Below are 17822 nucleotides of genomic sequence, written 5' to 3' on the forward strand. Positions count from 1 at the left end.
TGTGGCTGGTGCATTAGTCAAGCCAAAAGGCATGACAATGTATTCGTAAAGACCAAATGTAGTACGAAATGCGGTCTTTACAATGTCTTGATCAACTATCCTTATTTGATGATAGCCACTTTTTAGGTCAATCCTACTGAAGTAGGTCGATCCTTGTAGCTTATCAAATAGGTCTTCTACCCGTGGAACGGGAAACCTATTCTTGATAGTGATCCTATTTAGTGCTCTATAGTCGACACACATACGATATGTGCCGTCTTTTTTTTGCACTAATAGCACAGGTGAGCAAAATGGAGATGAGCTAGGCCTAACCATGCCCTTCTCAATTAACTCATGCACTTGCCGCATAATCTCCTCTTGTTGAGCTTGAGAAACTCTATAAGGAGGTTTGTTAGGCGGTGAACTTCCTGGAAGAAGTTCAATTGCATGGTCGTCATTACCTCGTTTAGGAGGTAGCTCACAAGGGATGTCGTCAATAAAGACATCTTGAAACCCCTTGAGAAAATTGGATAACTCTAATTCCTTTTGGTTGCTTTTATTTTCTTTTGCTAAAGCATTAGGTTCATTTTGAGAATCTTTAACAAAAATCATGTACACGGAAATAGAGCTCTTTATTGACTTGTTGAAAGCTGGTGTATGTACAATGGGGATAGTGTTACCCATCTCCCTAGCATCTATATACATGTCCTTTTCCCTGAACTTAAAGGAGATTCTCCTTTCAGGAAATTTAACATGGGCAGCCAGACGGTCAAACCATGGTGCCCCTAGGATTACATCCTCATGCTTGAGAGGAGAGATAAAGAAATCCTCTTTGTCCACATAGCCTTGGACATGAAGCCTCAATTTCCCGATTAAGGGAGTGACTGAAGCTTCTTGCCCCTTGAAGGCACTGTCTGCGGGTAGGATATCTCCCATCTCGTAGGATTGTATGCCTAGCTTGGTGGCTAACTCCATAGATATGAAATTGTGAGTAGAACCAGGGTCAAAGAGAATAAAAGCATCATGTTCTCTTACCTTTCCCCAAGCATGGCATAGAGGAGATCCTTTGTGGTGAGTTTGGTGAATCTCCTCCTCTTGGATTTCAACCAAAGAAGCTCTAGGAGGTTCTTGGCGGTTGTTCTTTTGGGGACAAGCGCGGTACGCATGCCCTTGTTCGCCGCACTTGAAACACCGGTTATCTTTACGATAACGCTCAAGCTCTTCAGGAGAGAGTTTATTCTTTCCTTTGTAAACTCCCTTCTCTTTAGCTTTGTTGGAATTGCCCTTAGGAGACTTTTGGACATTGTCCTTCCCCTTAGGCTCATTGGTACCTTTGTTTTCCGGGGGCTTATTATTTCTTTTACCCCCCGTTTGGAAATTGATTCGCGAGGCCACCATAGTATGGTGTATTACCGCCGATATGGTACGTGGCCTTTGGGAGTTGACATACTCCGCCATTTCTTCGGTTAAGCCCGCACAAAATTGTTGCTTTTGCTCTCCAAAATCCAACTTTTTGAAGACAGTGGCTTTGAGTTGTAGGTCCCAAAACTTGTCTACATATTTGTGGATGGATTCATTGGGAGAGAGCTTTAAGCTTCGCCATTCGGTGAGTACTTTGTCTTTGGCATCGGTGGCCAAAAACTGCTTCATAATGGAAGCTCTTAAAGCCTTCCATGTTCGTGGAGCTTCACCGTTGGCTCGTAGGCTAGACCACCATTGTCTGGCGGACTTTTGAAAGTGCATAGCTACATGGCGTAGCTTAGAGGACTCCGTGAAGCCCTCATCTCCAAACGCCGCATCGAATTGCTGGATAAAGGCCAAAACTTTGTCTGTAGCACCGAAGGTGCCATCATAGGTAAGGAAAGAGATGCTCTTCCCTCCCTCTTTGAATTTCTTCAGCTTGGACGACCTCTTCCATGCGGCATAGGATTTCCTATGGCCTCTTCTTTTTGATGGTTCAAAAGTTGCACCATCACTTTCTTCAGAAGATGAAGAATTTGAAGAAGGTGGAGAAGAGGGTGACCTCTTTCTCGCCTTTTTCTTGTCTTGATCTTTGTCGTCTTCACCATAGCTTTCATAAGAGGAAGAGGATAAAGAAGATGGAGAAGAGGGTGTCCTCTTTCTCGCCTTTTTCTTCTCTTGCTTTTTATCATCCCTCTTTGAATTATGGCGTGGAGAAGAGTGTGATGGTCTTCTCCGCTTTGGTGGTGATGGAGAGCGTTTAGCCCGCCGTCTTCGTGGAGCCATCTCCGTCGAGGTGGCGGGAGACTCGCTTCTTTCTCGTTCCTTCAGTGGAGGCTCTTGAGTTCTCCTTTGGGAAGGAGATGCATCATCAAGAAGTAAGTTCTTGAGCCCTTCATATGGATTCTCTTCTTCTTCCCGAATCGGAGAGAGACCTCTTTTGGTAGTCTCACAAGGAGGCTTCCTAGGTGTTCTCTCGTCATGGTGATGAGCTTGGAGAATCCCGTGAGCACGGAGCTGCCGTTGCACTTCACTTTGGAGAGATGGATTGCCCATGGCTTGTTGAAGCCTAGAAACAAGATAATTAACAAGCATTGAAGCATCATTAGTAGCTTGCTCATGAGCAAAATCAAAGTTATCAACATTAATTTCACTCTCTTTAATATTGTCAGCCATTCTAACAATTTTTAGGTGTAAACTTTTTAGGTGTACTTTGGCACTTCAAGCCCTAGTTGCTACTCCTCTTTACCCCTTTAGAAAAAGCACTCAAGCTACTGTACCCGCGGCTCGAATACCATTAATTGCAAGGAATAGAAGAGAGGGTCTTTCGACACCAAAACAGCACCGGCTCCTGTCAAGCTTCTAATAGCTCAATAGTGGTTAAGCCGTAGGCAAGCCCCGTAGGACTCCACTATTAAGACCATAGCTCTCGACGGTGATGCCCCGTTAACTGCACAAAGGCAGGCGCACTGCAAGGCTGAAAAATCCCTATTCTACTTACTCACAGGCAATTAATAATACCAACCATTTGTAGCTAGCTTGAGGACCTCCCTTCTTGAGCAAGAAAAGAGAAACCTTGAGCTCTGATACCAATGTAACATTTAATGGCCTAAAATCTTATTTGTAGCGGAAATTAGCATGAACATAGTGGGCATTTTATTAGAATAGATTCCTAATGAGAATTACAAGAGTGCTTGGGTGGAGAGAGCAACAAAAAGCATAACACCTAGTTAGATAGCATCGACAATACTTTCAAAAGAGAGAGCAATTAAACTATTGACAACAGTTGAGGACCGGATTTGCATGGAGCCGGTCCCCCCTCCAAAAGGCTTTGTATTATGGTTTCTCCCATCAAGAGAGACATTGTACAATACAATTCTTTGTGTTCCTTCAAGACTAGCTAGTGTAATGAAGATGGAAGCTTCATACACCAAGCAAAACACTTAATCAAACACAACTTGAATTATCCCCGTTCTCAGACCCAAGACCTCACACACCTTCGAAGATGGTGAGAGCTAGCAGGGTATGAGAGTAGATTGAGAGGAAAAAGAAGTATCTTACGAGAAAGAAGTACATCTCCTCACATAATCACTCATATTAGCATAGCTTAGCTTAGTAATTAGCTTGGTAGAGAAGATGAGCATGCATTGAAGCTTGGCTCTTGGTTGGATTTGCATCCACATGCCAAGAGAGTGTTGATGTAGGCTTCTATCTCACAAGCTTGGAGTAGGTGATGAGCTCTCCATTAAAGCTTGGGAGGAGATAGAGTATTTTTTTCTTCACACATGGTCAAGTGTGAGAGTGTGAGAGTGAATGCCAAGCAAAAATCAGCCCCCCTCTCTCTTGGGCGAGCCCTAGCTGCTAAGTTAGGCTGGCTTTTTCCTCATTGGACCTCCCCAGGTCAAGCCAATAGGAATTAAGCAGCATAAGTGATAGCCTTCTGACATGTGTCCCCCTTTCCCCTTTTGTGAGAGCTTTAGATAATTAAATAATTAAACTAAACCCTCATTGGACCCCTTTGCCTCCTGGCCAATAGGAATCAGGCAAGCCATGGGGCTTCTGAATGCTCATTGGACCCCTTGGGAGACTGCCCAATAGTCTTCTAGGACACTTAATTCTTATTGGTTTCTTTTATTAAATGTTTTTAAATTAATTAAACTAGATTTACTCTAGCTTAATTCTCATTGGTCCACTTCAAGGGTCTTCCAATAGGAATTGGGCACACCTTGTGGGCATCTGGCCTAGGGAGCTGACATGTGTCCCTCATTCCCTTTGTGTAAAGGGAGCCTGTGTGTGTGTGTGTGTGTGGTTTTCTCTCTCATCCCCTAGCTTTGGGGCTCGCCCCCTCCCATGTAGGGATGCATAAAGACTTTTTGGGCACACACACTAAGCATCCAATTTTCCCTAAGGTTGACCTTTGGACACAACCTTTGAATTTTGGAACCTTAGCATTTTGGAAGTCTTAATGGGCTGAACCTTAGGGTCTTTTTAGCCCGTTGTTTCACATGGCTCTTTTGCAGATGGCCCCCCCTTTGGATCCCTATTTTCCCTCCTTTGGATCCCTACTGTGGCCGGTCTGCTAACTTAACCAATATTCTAGCTTTTTCTCCCTTGGCACTTCCCCACATTAAATGATCAGTTTAATATGAGAAAATCATTTAGGAGAATTAGATATTGATTATTATGACACAAAATGAGATAGTGACAAGCTAGAGGGGGTTTGAAGTGTGTGTGTGTGTGAGAGTGACAAAGAGCATGCCATTCAAAGTTGACCATTGGAAAGCAATGGAGATTGCAATATAGACAAGAGAGTGCCATGGTAGAGTTGCAAAGTTTGCAAAACTCTTTGAATATGTTATGGATGAAATCTATCATATTCTTGAAGGAATAACCTAGAAAAAAAAAAGCTTTAGTACCTACCTCTTACAAAAAGTTTATGCTGATTCATTTCAAAAATTAGGTGCTGAGTGGGTTACAAAATGCACTAAGTAGGAGGAACTAAATAACTGCTGTGATCTATAGACTATAGGTTTTGCTATCTTGTCTACCCTTCCAAAAACAAAATAAGACATCACCTAGGCTATAGCCCTTATAGCTGATTAGGTTGGATTCTGACTGCCTTTGTTAGCATATCCTTAAGAATGGCCTTTGGAATTCGTGCTTGATGGATATGCATGTTGTTGTTGACATCTTGTCCAAGTACAATCAAGTACACAAAATAAAGATGCTTGCAAGCAAGAAAGCATGCTTTTTTTGCCAACCTGCCTTGAAAATCAATGCACGAACAAGATGGGACATTCTGAATTATAACTTCTATGCATGATGTAGGGGCTCTACTGTGACCTGTCAGTAGTTTTATGGTAAAAATCTCTTTCTCTCCTTTCACTTCTACGCTGCTTCCAGTCAATTTTGCTGACATTTCTAATGCTGCATTAACTTGAGCATAGGCAGCCTTCGATACCCCTGGTCGATAGGGATAATTTTGATCTTCATTTTTGTTGGCATGGGGCTCTCTCTGATGCACTTCTTTGGGGATCAATGATTCCGTTGACACTCCAATCTCAAATCCTGCCTTCACAAGTGCACAAGCTTCTTGGATGTTGAGTTTGGTGCCCTTTGCAATAGGCCAAACATGCGGAGCGCATTCTGGAGGGTGTATGATGCTTGTGACCATTCTCCATGTATGCCTCACATCTGTGTTGCAAAAGTAGCAAAACTTTTGCTTCCGCCAAGAAGATAATTGACAGTCACTCCAAAAACATGGAGCGGGGTCTCCCGGTCTCTGCCTCAATCCACACTTCTTACCAGCTGTCCAATGGTTACACTCCACTCTACTTGATGTTGGTATCCTGCGAATAGTCCACTTTGTGTCATGGACATTTTGCTCTAGAGCTTGCAAGAATTCACTGCATGGTTGCTCATGTGCTGCATTTGACGCCTTATCTTGCGTGACATAATTATACTCAGGCCTGTGGCTACAAATGCTTGTATCCATATCCATTAATGGTCGCTTGGCACGCATTGTCCTCTTCTCACCCTTAAAATTAACTCTGTTATTGAACATTGGAGTACCCATGGAAGCATCATCCACTGCCCTAGAGGTGGCTGCTGGTGATGGACTAGTCTGCATCCTTGACATGGCTCTGTCAACTAAAATTTCCAATGTTGGCCCCTCTCCAATATATTTACCATCCAAGAAGGCTAGACGCCGGGCACACTGAAGATAGGCATTAATAAGATCAGTGACACATGCATCATAAAGACTAATTTTTTGCTTGTACCCCTCTCCAGCCAACCAACTTGCATGTTTGCTCTCAGAGAGGTTGGTCCTTGGAATCAATGCATTCATTATGGGCTCCCCATCCTTGACCATCATATGTCCCCAATGGCTAACCCTGAAATGCCACCAACTCAACCAACTATCTAGCTTTGGTATGTTTTTATCTGTTGTCTTGCCTGTTGCCCACCAGCTCCTAATCCTACAAAATTGCTCGAGTGCCGCATCTGTTGTTTCAGACAATCTCCACTTCTCACACATCTCTTTATGCTTTGATTGGTACTGGGAGTGGATATACCTCTGTGTGTGCACCCTCAAATTATCCTCCCAGTGCCATAGACAAGACCTTTCCCTACCCACCATTTCCTTCTTGTCCCCGAACACATATCTCACTGCATTCCAATTTGCTCCTGCCTCATCTGACATGAATCCTTGAAAATTGGCTGGCCTATCTGTGTGCTCAATCATAACCTGGTTCATAGATTCCCAAAATATTATTTGTGCTTACTCATCCTCTTCTTTTAAGTCGCATGTGGCAATAGTTAGAAGCTCTCCAATCCTAATAACATTACAATTAGTATCCACATCCACTTATTTATTTTTTAATACTTATTTGTTACTTACGTGTGATCATAAACATGTGCTCCCATTGTGTGCCAGCCTCCTTCTATTCGATGGACATGGTCAAAACAAACCCATGATAATCGGAGGTCTTCATGTCCATCTCTATCCATCCTTCTGACCACATCTACTCCTGAACCTGGGCCAGTAGTAGACATCTTGAATATGAAGGACCGCTCTTGTGATGTTGATGCTTGCAACGGAAATCGAGAGCCATGGAAGAACTGAAAGTGGCACTTTCTCTTTAGTTCAAGAATTGCATCATATCCATCACCCATTGGTCGAGTGGTCCTTCTACACTGCATCACCATTTGCTTTACCCTACAACATACATAATCATGGGTGAACCAATTTTTCAAGAATACAAGTGTTTTGGTGCTTATAAGTTGAAAACTTACTTCTTCATGTTGACAAGGGTAAGCAATTCTTGGGACATCTCATGGACCTCCTTCTCACTTATAAAATCCCCACTTGTAATATTGTCATCTGTGAAGGCCTTGAGCACCATCTCTCTAGCCAATATCATTTGTACCTTCCTAGGGCCTGCTCTATTGTCCATTGTCACTGCCTTAGCTACTAAGGCTTTTATGTTCCGAATTGATGCTCTAGACATTCCCTTAGGGACGATGTGTTTGTGCTTGCCATGGTGCATAAATAGCCTACTATGGCAAGAATCCCTAGGCATAAAGTAGTAAACTGTTGCTGGACAATCTTTCACACACATGGGAACATGCTTGCAAAAAAAGCATTCCAAATTTCCATAGCTCCCCATGGCTAGGAAGCCATTCTTTGGGAGCTTGGACAACTGACCATTCCAATGTTGCTTGTTAGTTTGATTAGTTCTGCTCCTAAATGAGCATCGCTCATTCATACATTGGAAAACCCCTCCACAAAAACTCTTCCTAAGGACAAAAGATTTTTGAGTTCTTGTCTGAGTTTGTGGTTTTGTCCACAAATTTCCCTCATACTTTTGCTCCATACCCTCCATTGCCTTCCCCTCAATCATTTCATAGATGCAGAATTCTTGGTAGCTTTTTGGTAGATCTTTGACCTTGCCCTTGTATTCACACTCTTGCATAATAGTGTGAAGCACATCATTGGGAGGGAGTGTACGGATCATTAGGGGAATTTTGAGGTCACTTTTGTGCCCTGTAAGAATATGTAGAGAGAGAATATATACTTTATTTTAAAAATAGTGAAATGTTTGTAAAAAGGTGAGTTTGCGTCCTTTTGACCTCCACCGAAACATGTCATTGTCAAATCTTTCTAGGATCTTTCGTATTCTAAAAAATACTCCCTCCAAAACTAACGAAAACGTCAGTTCTGGCCCAAAATTCAAAATTTCCAAAAGCTGAAACAAACCTTTTCTGTGTCGTCTTCTTCCTCGTATCTGCACAGCTTTTTCCTATAGTACTATCTCTGACAAATACTGTTAACAGACTTCCATGAGGAAGAGAAGAAGCTTATACCATCTACACATTGAGCTAAATGAAGAATATTGTCCAGTGCGCAAGAGAAACAAATGTGCAGAGGTGTCCTCGTCCATATTTGAAGCAATGCGGCAAGATCAAAAAAATCACATTGATCTCTGGACTGATGGAAGATTGTATCCAGTGGACCCAATGACAAAGAGCACTCCCCCATTCTCAAATTGTTCATCTTTGATAAAATTTGTGGGTGATGGTCAAAGAGGGTTGCTGGGTTATACACAGAGTCTTGCGGCAGAGAGAGATATTCTTAAGTTAGAAGATCATTTGACCAAACAAATGATAAATACTCTTAAACAACAACTTGAGGAATGTAAAGAGAGCAACGAAAAGCTACAAACTCAGCTCAAACAAGCTAGAAGCAAGAATACAATGTTAGGAAACAGACAAAGAGAAAAGAAGTTAAAGAACATTGAAGCCTTGAGACGTGGTGGAGGAGGTTGCAGCAGGAGAATCAGAGCAGCAAGGTATTGTTATTTTATATGATTCTGCTTATGCTTATTTTATATGATTCTGCTTATGTTAGGTTGTTAATCTTTTTGTTAAGTTGTATTGTGATTCTGCTCCACATTATTATGCTTATGTTATTGTTATTATGCTATTGTTATTTATTAAATGATTAATATTCAGTTAACTTTAATTTAATTTGTTTATTTTGTTGGTGTCATTTGGACAATAATCAGTTAATTTTGTACCTTTTGATTTAGGACTTTGCTACAACCAAACTCTGCATCAAACATGGAAATGGCAGCTAAACATTATTGTGATGTTTTACCTCTCAAGGTTGCCAAAAATATTTTCACAGAGAAGAAGTTTAAAAAGGCAAAGGAGCAGTGCATTGAGGGATTTTTGCAGAGCTCTTGCTTGGACAAGGAGGATGTGCAATATACTATGGATAAGGTAGGCATTAGCAGAGATGGTTATAGCAAGCTGTTCAGAAATATGAAGTCAAGGTTAAAGCAATGTAAGGTCAGGTCCTCTTTGCTTCCAAAGCCATCCATTGTGCAGCAGGCAAGGAAAAAGATCAATGAGAGGATAATGGAGATGTTGGGTGAGCCTCACCACATTCATGGTACCTATCATGGTAAAAAGAGGGATCTTCAATTTGACGAGTTCAATAATATTTTCCTTGACTTGAAGACACTTCAGAAGGAAATGATCAGATTCTATGAGCTGGAGCATACAGAAGCAAATGGTGTTGTCAGTTTTGTGATAAAGCTTGATGAATGTGAGATTGTTAAGAACAGAAAAATTGAGAGGATTTCCATAACTTTAATGAACAGAGCATTGAAACCGAAGGATACCAAGTACTTCAGCGTGCAATCGGAGAAGAATGTCTGGTGGCTAGGTGCTTTTGAAGTAGAGAGTGAAGACTTTGATGTTCTGGATTGGGTTTTCCATCAAACAACAATACCCGAAGTCATTAATGCACAAGAATTAGGGAAAGAGCTTGAAGTTGAAGGGTTTGGAAGTTACAGGGTGGAATGGCACATGGGAGGAGACCTTAAAACCCTTAAATGTATGTACAATGTCTCCAAAGGAGCTATGGCAAAGAGCCCTTGTCTGTATTGTATGGCATCAGCCAAAGAATGTAATCCTGCAAATTGGAACAAAGCACCCAATAGGCATACTCAAGATCCAAACTTCAAAGCAGTTTTAAATATTCCACTTGCTAATGTCCACATATGCACTCTGCATGCTCTTTGCAGAATTGTGGAGAAAATTGTACATCTCTATGTGGGGTTTGCCTGGAAGTTACAGCCAAAAGCAGCTAGAGATGCTGCAATCAAATGTATTGAAACGGTTTTATCAGAAATTGGCCTTCACAGTGGTAAGGTTAAGATTGAAACAGACCTGAAGAGGTCTTCAAATGGAAACAATGTGCCTAGAAAGGTATCTGTTGGTGGTGTGAAGGCCAGAGCTTTCCTAGGGTTTCATGGCAAACTAGGAAAGGTAAATGCCAAGAAGGGTTCATCCAATGTGAAGTATAACCAGTGGAAAGCTCTCCACAATGCCATCAAAGATCATGGTCTTGAAGGTACATCAAGAAACAAAAAGGCAGAGGTATGGGAATCACTAGACAAAGTATTTTCCTACTGTGATAAGACATCCTGGGGAAAAAATGATCTGCCAAATTTCAAGAAAGTGCTCAATAACTTCAGAAGTGCAATGAAAGATGCTTGGGATCACGAATTCACACATTACATGGTAAGTTTTTTATTCCTTTTTAATATGTACATACTTTTAGTTTGGAAGCATATGATTAATCTCATACTTACTAATTATTGACACACTTTTACTTTGCCAGCATATAATTTACAATCACACTCCCTGGTTTGTAAAGAGATGGGGCTCCCTGTCCATATGGTCTACACAAGGCATGGAGAAATCCCATTATCAAGCAAGAACCAAGTTTTTCAAGCATATAAGACATGGAGGAGGTACAGTGAAGGAAAACAGCTTGCTTGAGGTTTTCCAATGGTTCTATAGACAAATATGGCATAGAACCAGATCAAAAATGACAAAGAAAGCACTAATGAACTCAGATTTAGCAAATGCCTTACACAGGAACAAGCAGAAAAGACAAAATTCATATAATAGTTCATCTGCAAATGAAAAATTCTTACAATGGCTAGCTACAAGAGAGAGACAAGGTAGAAAGTGGGCCAAAGTACAGGTTTGAGCAAAGTCAGTCTTTTGATGAAGGTACATCAACTTCACCCCTAAACTTCAGAAACTTCTGCTTATTGTAGCCTATCATTTGTCTCTTGAGGTCCCCAGAGTGGGCAAGCACATAGGATGCCATTGTTGCAAAATAACCAGCTCTAGAACCAGTAAGGCCAGGGAAGAATCCAAAAATTCTGATGGCTTCCTCCTTTTCCACCAATATTAACTTCTCTAACCCTGGAGGAAGCTGATATGAACCAACAACCTTTGCAAGTGCTTTAATTGCAAGCATTGGCAGCAATGGTTCTCTTGTAAACTTGTTATGGAATATAATGACAGTCTCTTTGTTGAGCTTCCCAATAAAGTGTCCCAAGCTCTGGTTCCTTCCTAAATTTAAGGGTCTGGAACCCTTCCCCCTGCCAAGGAATTTGTCTGTGTCCAGTATTTCAATCTGCAAAAATATGTCTTGGTTAATTGTTCAGCACATTAATAAGACAGGGCAAAATGGTCATTAACATACCTTAGGAGACTCATCCTCCTCAAACAAGGCAGGTTCCCATATATCAATGGATCTAGTTGGCCTTACTTCATAATCTCTGGTCTTTTCCTCTCCCATATGCTCTATTTTAAGCCTTTTCTGGATCTCATTGAACTCCTCTTCAGAAGGTACACCCTGTTGCTCATATCTCAGAACAATGTCCTGCACATGCTTTCCAACACTTGAGCTGTCAATAAAATTTTCTGCCTCTATGTCCAAGACTGCTAAGGGGCAAGGTGAGTAATCAATAAATCCTATGTCATTAGATCCCCACTCAGCCAAAACTGCCAAAGCATAATCTTCCCTTAGATCAAAAAGATGCTGAATGTCATTCAGCAAAACATATTCCTTTTTGTTAACTTTGTATGTGGGAAATGTTGCTGTGCAATGCAAAGGATCAACATCTTCATCCTCAATGTCAACATTCTTCACTTTAGTGATGTTTTCTGCTTTAAATTTTGCAATGTCCAGCATCTCAGTGCTTTGTAGCTTCTCTTCCTCTTCATGGAACTCCATCTCTATCTCCTCTTTCTCCTGGTCCTCCTCAGCCTGGGAAATCTGCTTTGGAATCTCTTTGCCCTCTGGTGTTGGGAGTACACTGAAGAAAATGATAAGTCCAAGGTCATAATCTACCAACTGGCAATGCATATTACCATGAAATTTGCAAGGCTTTATGATCTTTTGCCAGTCTGGATGAAGGCTTGACCACTTCTTTGCAATACCTGTCCTTGACAAGCTACCTGCTTTGCATATATCAACAAAATGAACAAGATTGTCAAGCCTGTGATCTCTGATCAATTCTGTATATATCTCTTTCAAGTCACTAATTTGTGTAGAGAAGCCATCCACAAGTGCTTGAAGATCAAAGGCAGCATTAAAAATCTGTTTGACACTTTGAAATCTTGTAAGTTCATTAACTTTGTAAAGAAAAGACATCAGCCTGTCATCAGCGGTCTCTTGTATATCCTCTGTATCCATTATGACAATCCACAAATGCTCAGCTGAAAAAGAGAAAAGAGAAGTCTATCAAGACATTAACCACCCTTCTTTATATCAAGTCTACAAACAAATTAAAACCATAAAATTGTCAAGCAAATTAAGCGCACAAATAAAGCGCAAGCAAAAAAGAATTACATAAAATTGTGACATGCTAAGTTTGTCACTTGCTATGCGAACTTTGAGAAGTTAAGAGAAACTCGGCACTCACTAAGTACGCGCACAGAGTGACACTTGGTACGCGATTTCCTATTGCTAGGAAGAGGTTGACGTCCCCCAAAATCGCGCACGGGTGTCGCGGTGTGTTGCTTGGAGGGTTGGAGGCTTAATTTCGAAGCCTTGTGAATGACAATAAGCGAAAAAACGGGTTGGGTAGGTTCCTTTTATGGCCAAAAACGCCGCCTCGGGGGGTGTGCAAATCGGTTGCCGCCTCGAAGTTTGGTCCAACGGCTAGTTTTTATGCGCCTAGGGACTTGCGCCATGCACCCTATATAAACCTCCTCAGAGCCCAAATTAAGCGCATTTTGAAGGAGGTTTTACCCGGTTCTCGCACTTCCACAACCCAAAACTTCGAGCGCTTTGACCGTCACCCCATGTGCGATATTCGTAAGTGAGAAGACTTTGCCTCCTTTGTCATTTCGCGTACGGAGTTTCAAAGCAATGTGTTCCACTATGTCCACAAGTGTGATCATGTTTACGATGTGTACCGCAATGTGTGCCACTATTTTCACCATGCATACAATATGTGTCTCAAGAGGTTTAAGAGGTTTTCACCGCTTGGGACTCCCGTCACCCCGTGCGCGAATTTGGTAAGTGAGAGGACTGTGCTCCCTTCGCAATTTCGCGTACGAAGTGTCACCGCCTCTGTGTACCGCTCCGTCACCCCGTGCGCGATCACCGTAAGTGTGATGACATTGGTCCCTTTGTGATTTCGCGTACGGGGTTGTCACCGCAATGTGTTCCACTATGTACGGAAATGTGTGCCACTAAATATACATCATTTACTTTTTTTACTAATGTTTGTTGTGTAACAATCATTCCTATCCCTTTTGAAGATGGCAAGGACCAAGAAGACTGCAAGGAAGGTTGATAAGCCTCTATCCAAAGATGAAGAAGAAGCTCAGCCTAGCAAAGCTTCAGCTGGTACTTCCAAACCAAAGAAGAGCACATCTCAGAGGAAGGACCCTAAACCAAGCACACCTGACCCTCAACCAAGCAAAAGAAAAACTACACATCAGAGGAAAGCTTTCAAGCCAGTGCAGCTGAAGCCTCTCCTTACAAAGAGAAAGTTCAAGCAGGGGGTCAAATGTCTAAGAGAGATAAGGAAGGCCATAAAGGCCATCAATCTTGCAATTCCCAAACTGCCCTTCCAAAGACTATGCAGACAAGTTGTAGAGGAGTACAAGATTGACATGAGGTGGACTAGAACTGCATTGGCATGTATCCAGGAGGCTTCTGAGGACTTTATGATTGAGCTTTTCCAAGATGCCTATATCTGTGCAGCTCATGCCCATAGGGTTACTTTGATGGACAAAGACATGATCACTCTCAGGAGGCTGAGATACAGGTTTTCAAGAATGTTGGAGCCTGTCCCTATGCATGATATTAAGGCCTTTAATATTCTCAACATTCCTCCATGGAGGAAGCCCAAGGAGCCTGAAGTAGGAGTAGTTGATATTACTGAAGAAGAGGAAAAGGAAAGGAAAAAGAGAGCAAAGGAAGACAAGGAAATTGCAGAGAGAAAGGAGCTTGACCTGTTGGAACCTCAACTAGTGCCCCTCTTGAGGAGTGTCAATCCTACTGGTTTTGTTGTCGCTCTATTCAGTGAGGAGGATCCTAGGGAGGATTACAATTCACTTGACTCTGAGACCTTGGAAATTCTCAAGGACTGGACCAAGGAGATGAATTCTCCACTCCTTATCACATGCCTCAGGTTGTTTTTGTTTTGCTATGTATTTTTGTTTATAGCAAGAACTCTTTATATAACAATATCTTGTACCAGGTTAATGATGCATACATATGAGCCAGACCTTCAACAAAAGGTGGAATTTTTAGACCCTTCTATCTCCCACTTTCTCAGGACAGAGACAAATATTAGAGAGCTCACAAAGTGGTTGATTCATGTGGACTTGGAAATCTGTGAAATTTTCTTGATTCCTTATCATGAGAGGTAAGTTTCCTACCTACACCTTGTGAAGAGAATTTACTAATTCATGTTAGAAGGCTAACTGAGGCTTGTTTTTATAGCTCACATTGGAGTTTAATTGCAATTGATATTGTGAAAAGAAAATGCTACTTTGTCAATTCTCTTGCTGGAGTACATGGTCAAGCAAAATTGTAAGTATAGTAGCAGACACATTTTGTAAACCACAAGCAGAACCTCAAGCACATACTTTTAATAAAGAATTTTGGACAGTGTTGCTACAAGATTTATAGAGACACTGGAGAATTGTCCACCCATGCCAAAGATGCTGACTGAAATCCAATTTTCAGTTGTGAAGGTTGGAATTCTTTATGCTTTGTTCACTTCAATAGATTATCCTCAAATATTTTTTCCCATAAATACATGTAATGAGTTGCAGGTTCCAATCCAGCCTGAAAGCCATTCATGTGGATGGAGGGTAGTGACAAATGCCAAGCTCCTCTTGGACTTCATATACTGCAATGACAATCAGAATATAGAAGTATAGCATATTTCATATTTGCTAGCTGTATTTTTTCTCATTTTATTGTTCCTAAAACTTGCTTTCTATTGCCTTGTATAGATCAACAGAGAGTGCTATAGTGAGAACCATGTATGGTTGACAAGAGCAAAGATTATCAAGTATATGATTGAAGCAAATGGACGACTGCAAGAGGTATTTAAAGATGATGATGCTGAAGAGAAGGGGAAAGCAAAGCTAGAAAAGGCAAAGGGGAAAGCAAAACTAGAAGAGGAAAAGGGAAGTGAAGAGGAAGAAGAGAGTGGTGAGCAGGAAAAGGCAAGTGAAGAGATGGATGATAAGAGAAAGAGGAAGCAACCCTCAAGCCCTCCTGCCAAAGAGCCCACAAGAAAATCTCCCAGGACAAAAGAGCCCACTGCAAAAGCACCAACCCCTAGGGATAGGAAAACTCCTGGCAGAAAACTATTCTAGCTTTTTGTAGCCCACTTGTATCAAGCTTCCCACTTGTATCCAATTGTCTATTCTATAGCCCTTTGTATCAAGCTTGTATCAAGCTTTTTGTATCAAGCTTGTATCAAGCTTTTTGCAGCCCACTTGTATCAAGCTTCCCACTTGTATCTAATTGTAGCCCACTTGTATCAAGCTTCCCACTTGTATCCAATTGTCTATTCTATAGCCCACTTGTATCCAATTGTCTATGTAATTGCAAATATTTGAAATTGAATACATTTTGATCACCTTGTTTTAAGACTCTGTTACAAAATCAAATCATTGAAGTAAAATCATTGATGTTTGGAAAAGTTGCATTTCAATAACAAAATAAAGATCCTTTTAGATCTTTATTTCAATAATGTCCTTGCAGGTCATGTGATACAAAACAAGATCCTTGCAGGTCATGTGATACAAAATAAGATCCTTGCAGGTCATGTGTTACAAAATTGCCTTAAAGGATGTTCAAGGCACCAAATGTACAATGCCATCCAAGATGTCCTTGCACTGTAGCCTCTTTTCATTCCTTTTTGATACCTACAAAAACAGCCCAAGTTAAATAAAGAACCAATAAGAGAACAAGAGACTTTTAGGGATAACAGTTACCTTTCCACCATTTATTTGAAAGCAGAATGTTGTGGGCAGTTCAATTTCATCATTTTGCAGGTCCAATCTCAATTGATGTAAGCTACACATGCCTCTTATCTTTACAATTGACAGATGCTCATTGTTTACCCATATATCAATGTCTTCTATTGGGCTGTCAATGAAGTCCTCCATGTCTTGATCAAGTGGAGTTAGCTGACCACCAACATAGTGCCATCTTCTGTAATAAAATGACATAATGAAGTTTTGTGTCCCTATCATGTATTTGCAAGCAATTGAGCCAGCTTGCACATTACAAGTGATTCCATTCACTATTTTGGTGTTCCAACCCTCATCCACAAATTCAAGTACATTTGCTGAGTCTAAAGTCTTCATTGAAAACATTGTTCTAGATTTTTTGACTTCAGCATTAGAGAAGAAGTTTACAAAAACTGTAATGGGCATGAATATAGAAATTCTACTCTGTTTGCTTGCTATGTTTGCTTTCAAACACTTTTGAATCTCACAAAACAGTTTGCACCTGTAGCCCTCACTTGTATTTGAGCTAGGGAGTGACCATTCTCCACTTTTGAAATCAGGCAAGTCTAGCTTGGTTGTGGCTCCAAGTTCTCCAGTCCTTCTAGGTGGAACATAATAATGGTCAAAGAAGAATATTCCATTCTCTGCCAATGAACCCTTAGTCCTTCCCTTGTATATTTCTTCACCAATTGATCCATGACACACATCCAGAATATTTATAACACATTCTACTGGCTGCCATTCCATAATGTTTGAAGGATACAAATTTGTACAACAAATAACCTTATACAACATGCATTACAAATAAGAATTTAAGTTAAGAGACTTACAGTTTGGTCTATGTAATGGCAAAGCAGAACTCTCTGAGTCAATATGCAGATCTTTATGCATGTACACATGCTGCACCAGCACCTCTTTGATTGATTTTTTGTTGTCGCCAAAGCTGAAATCTTTAACAATACCCTTCCATCCCGCCAAGAAAGAGTTTTTGGTGGAAGACTTTATTCTCTTGTTCTGTTGCATCAGTATCCACGTTCCTTTGTGTATAGTTATTGGAATCCATTCTCCATTTTGATGAGTCGTGTTGTAAGTGACAATGGCTTCAATGGAAGTTCTTGGTCGTTTTGATCGTGATGAAGATTCCATGGTGAAAAAAGAAATGAGCAGAGAAGTTTAGCCTAAGTTCAAGAGAAGAATAAGCAGAATGTGCAAAAAACGGTTCAAATCTGGAAAAGATCATGAGATAGAATCCAAACGTTGTTTTATGATGACGACGTGCAAAATGAAAACAATATAATATGAGAAGTACGTCTTTCTAAAAGCGATAGCTATTGAATGCCTTTGCACTTTTACTTGTTTACATTGCTATTTACCACCTCAAAGTTGCGGTAAAGATAGAATATTTGATTTTTTTGTGAGTTTTTAAAAATAGAGGTTCCGTAACGGAAGCTCTTCAACCATTGGTTGAGACCACTCTCTCTCTACACGCTAAAAGGCACAAAAATGACCTCAAAATTCCC

General features: G+C 40.9%; 2 protein-coding genes across 2 annotated transcripts; both read right to left on the reverse strand.

Annotated features, from left to right (window-relative positions):
• Positions 1-5029: 5029 nt before the first annotated feature.
• Positions 5030-5962, reverse strand: LOC147449115 (uncharacterized). The gene has a single exon (XM_086522543.1). It carries the CDS (start codon positions 5960-5962, stop codon positions 5030-5032), a length of 933 nt encoding a protein of 310 aa, XP_086378669.1.
• An 875-nt stretch (positions 5963-6837) lies between these two features.
• LOC147449116 (uncharacterized) lies at positions 6838-7534 on the reverse strand. Its single transcript, XM_086522544.1, has 2 exons — positions 7237-7534; positions 6838-7159 (listed from the first exon to the last, which is right to left on the reverse strand). Exons 1-2 carry the CDS (start codon positions 7521-7523, stop codon positions 6838-6840), a joined length of 609 nt encoding a protein of 202 aa, XP_086378670.1. The 5' UTR covers positions 7524-7534.
• Positions 7535-17822: the final 10288 nt, after the last annotated feature.

This window comes from Adiantum capillus-veneris, chromosome 10 (genome assembly GCF_014529385.1).
Source record: "Adiantum capillus-veneris isolate H3 chromosome 10, ASM1452938v2, whole genome shotgun sequence".
In the NCBI taxonomy this organism is placed as follows: domain Eukaryota; kingdom Viridiplantae; phylum Streptophyta; class Polypodiopsida; order Polypodiales; family Pteridaceae; genus Adiantum; species Adiantum capillus-veneris.

Bases quoted from the DNA above. Each gene is read 5' to 3' on its own strand.
- LOC147449115 (XM_086522543.1), bottom strand. From the start codon at position 5,962: ATGCGTGCCAAGCGACCATTAATGGATATGGATACAAGCATTTGTAGC.
- LOC147449116 (XM_086522544.1), bottom strand. From the start codon at position 7,523: ATGCCTAGGGATTCTTGCCATAGTAGGCTATTTATGCACCATGGCAAG. The intron at 7,160-7,236 runs GTAAGTTTTCAA...TGTATGTTGTAG, and splicing joins ACCCTTGTCAACATGAAGAA to GGTAAAGCAAATGGTGATGC.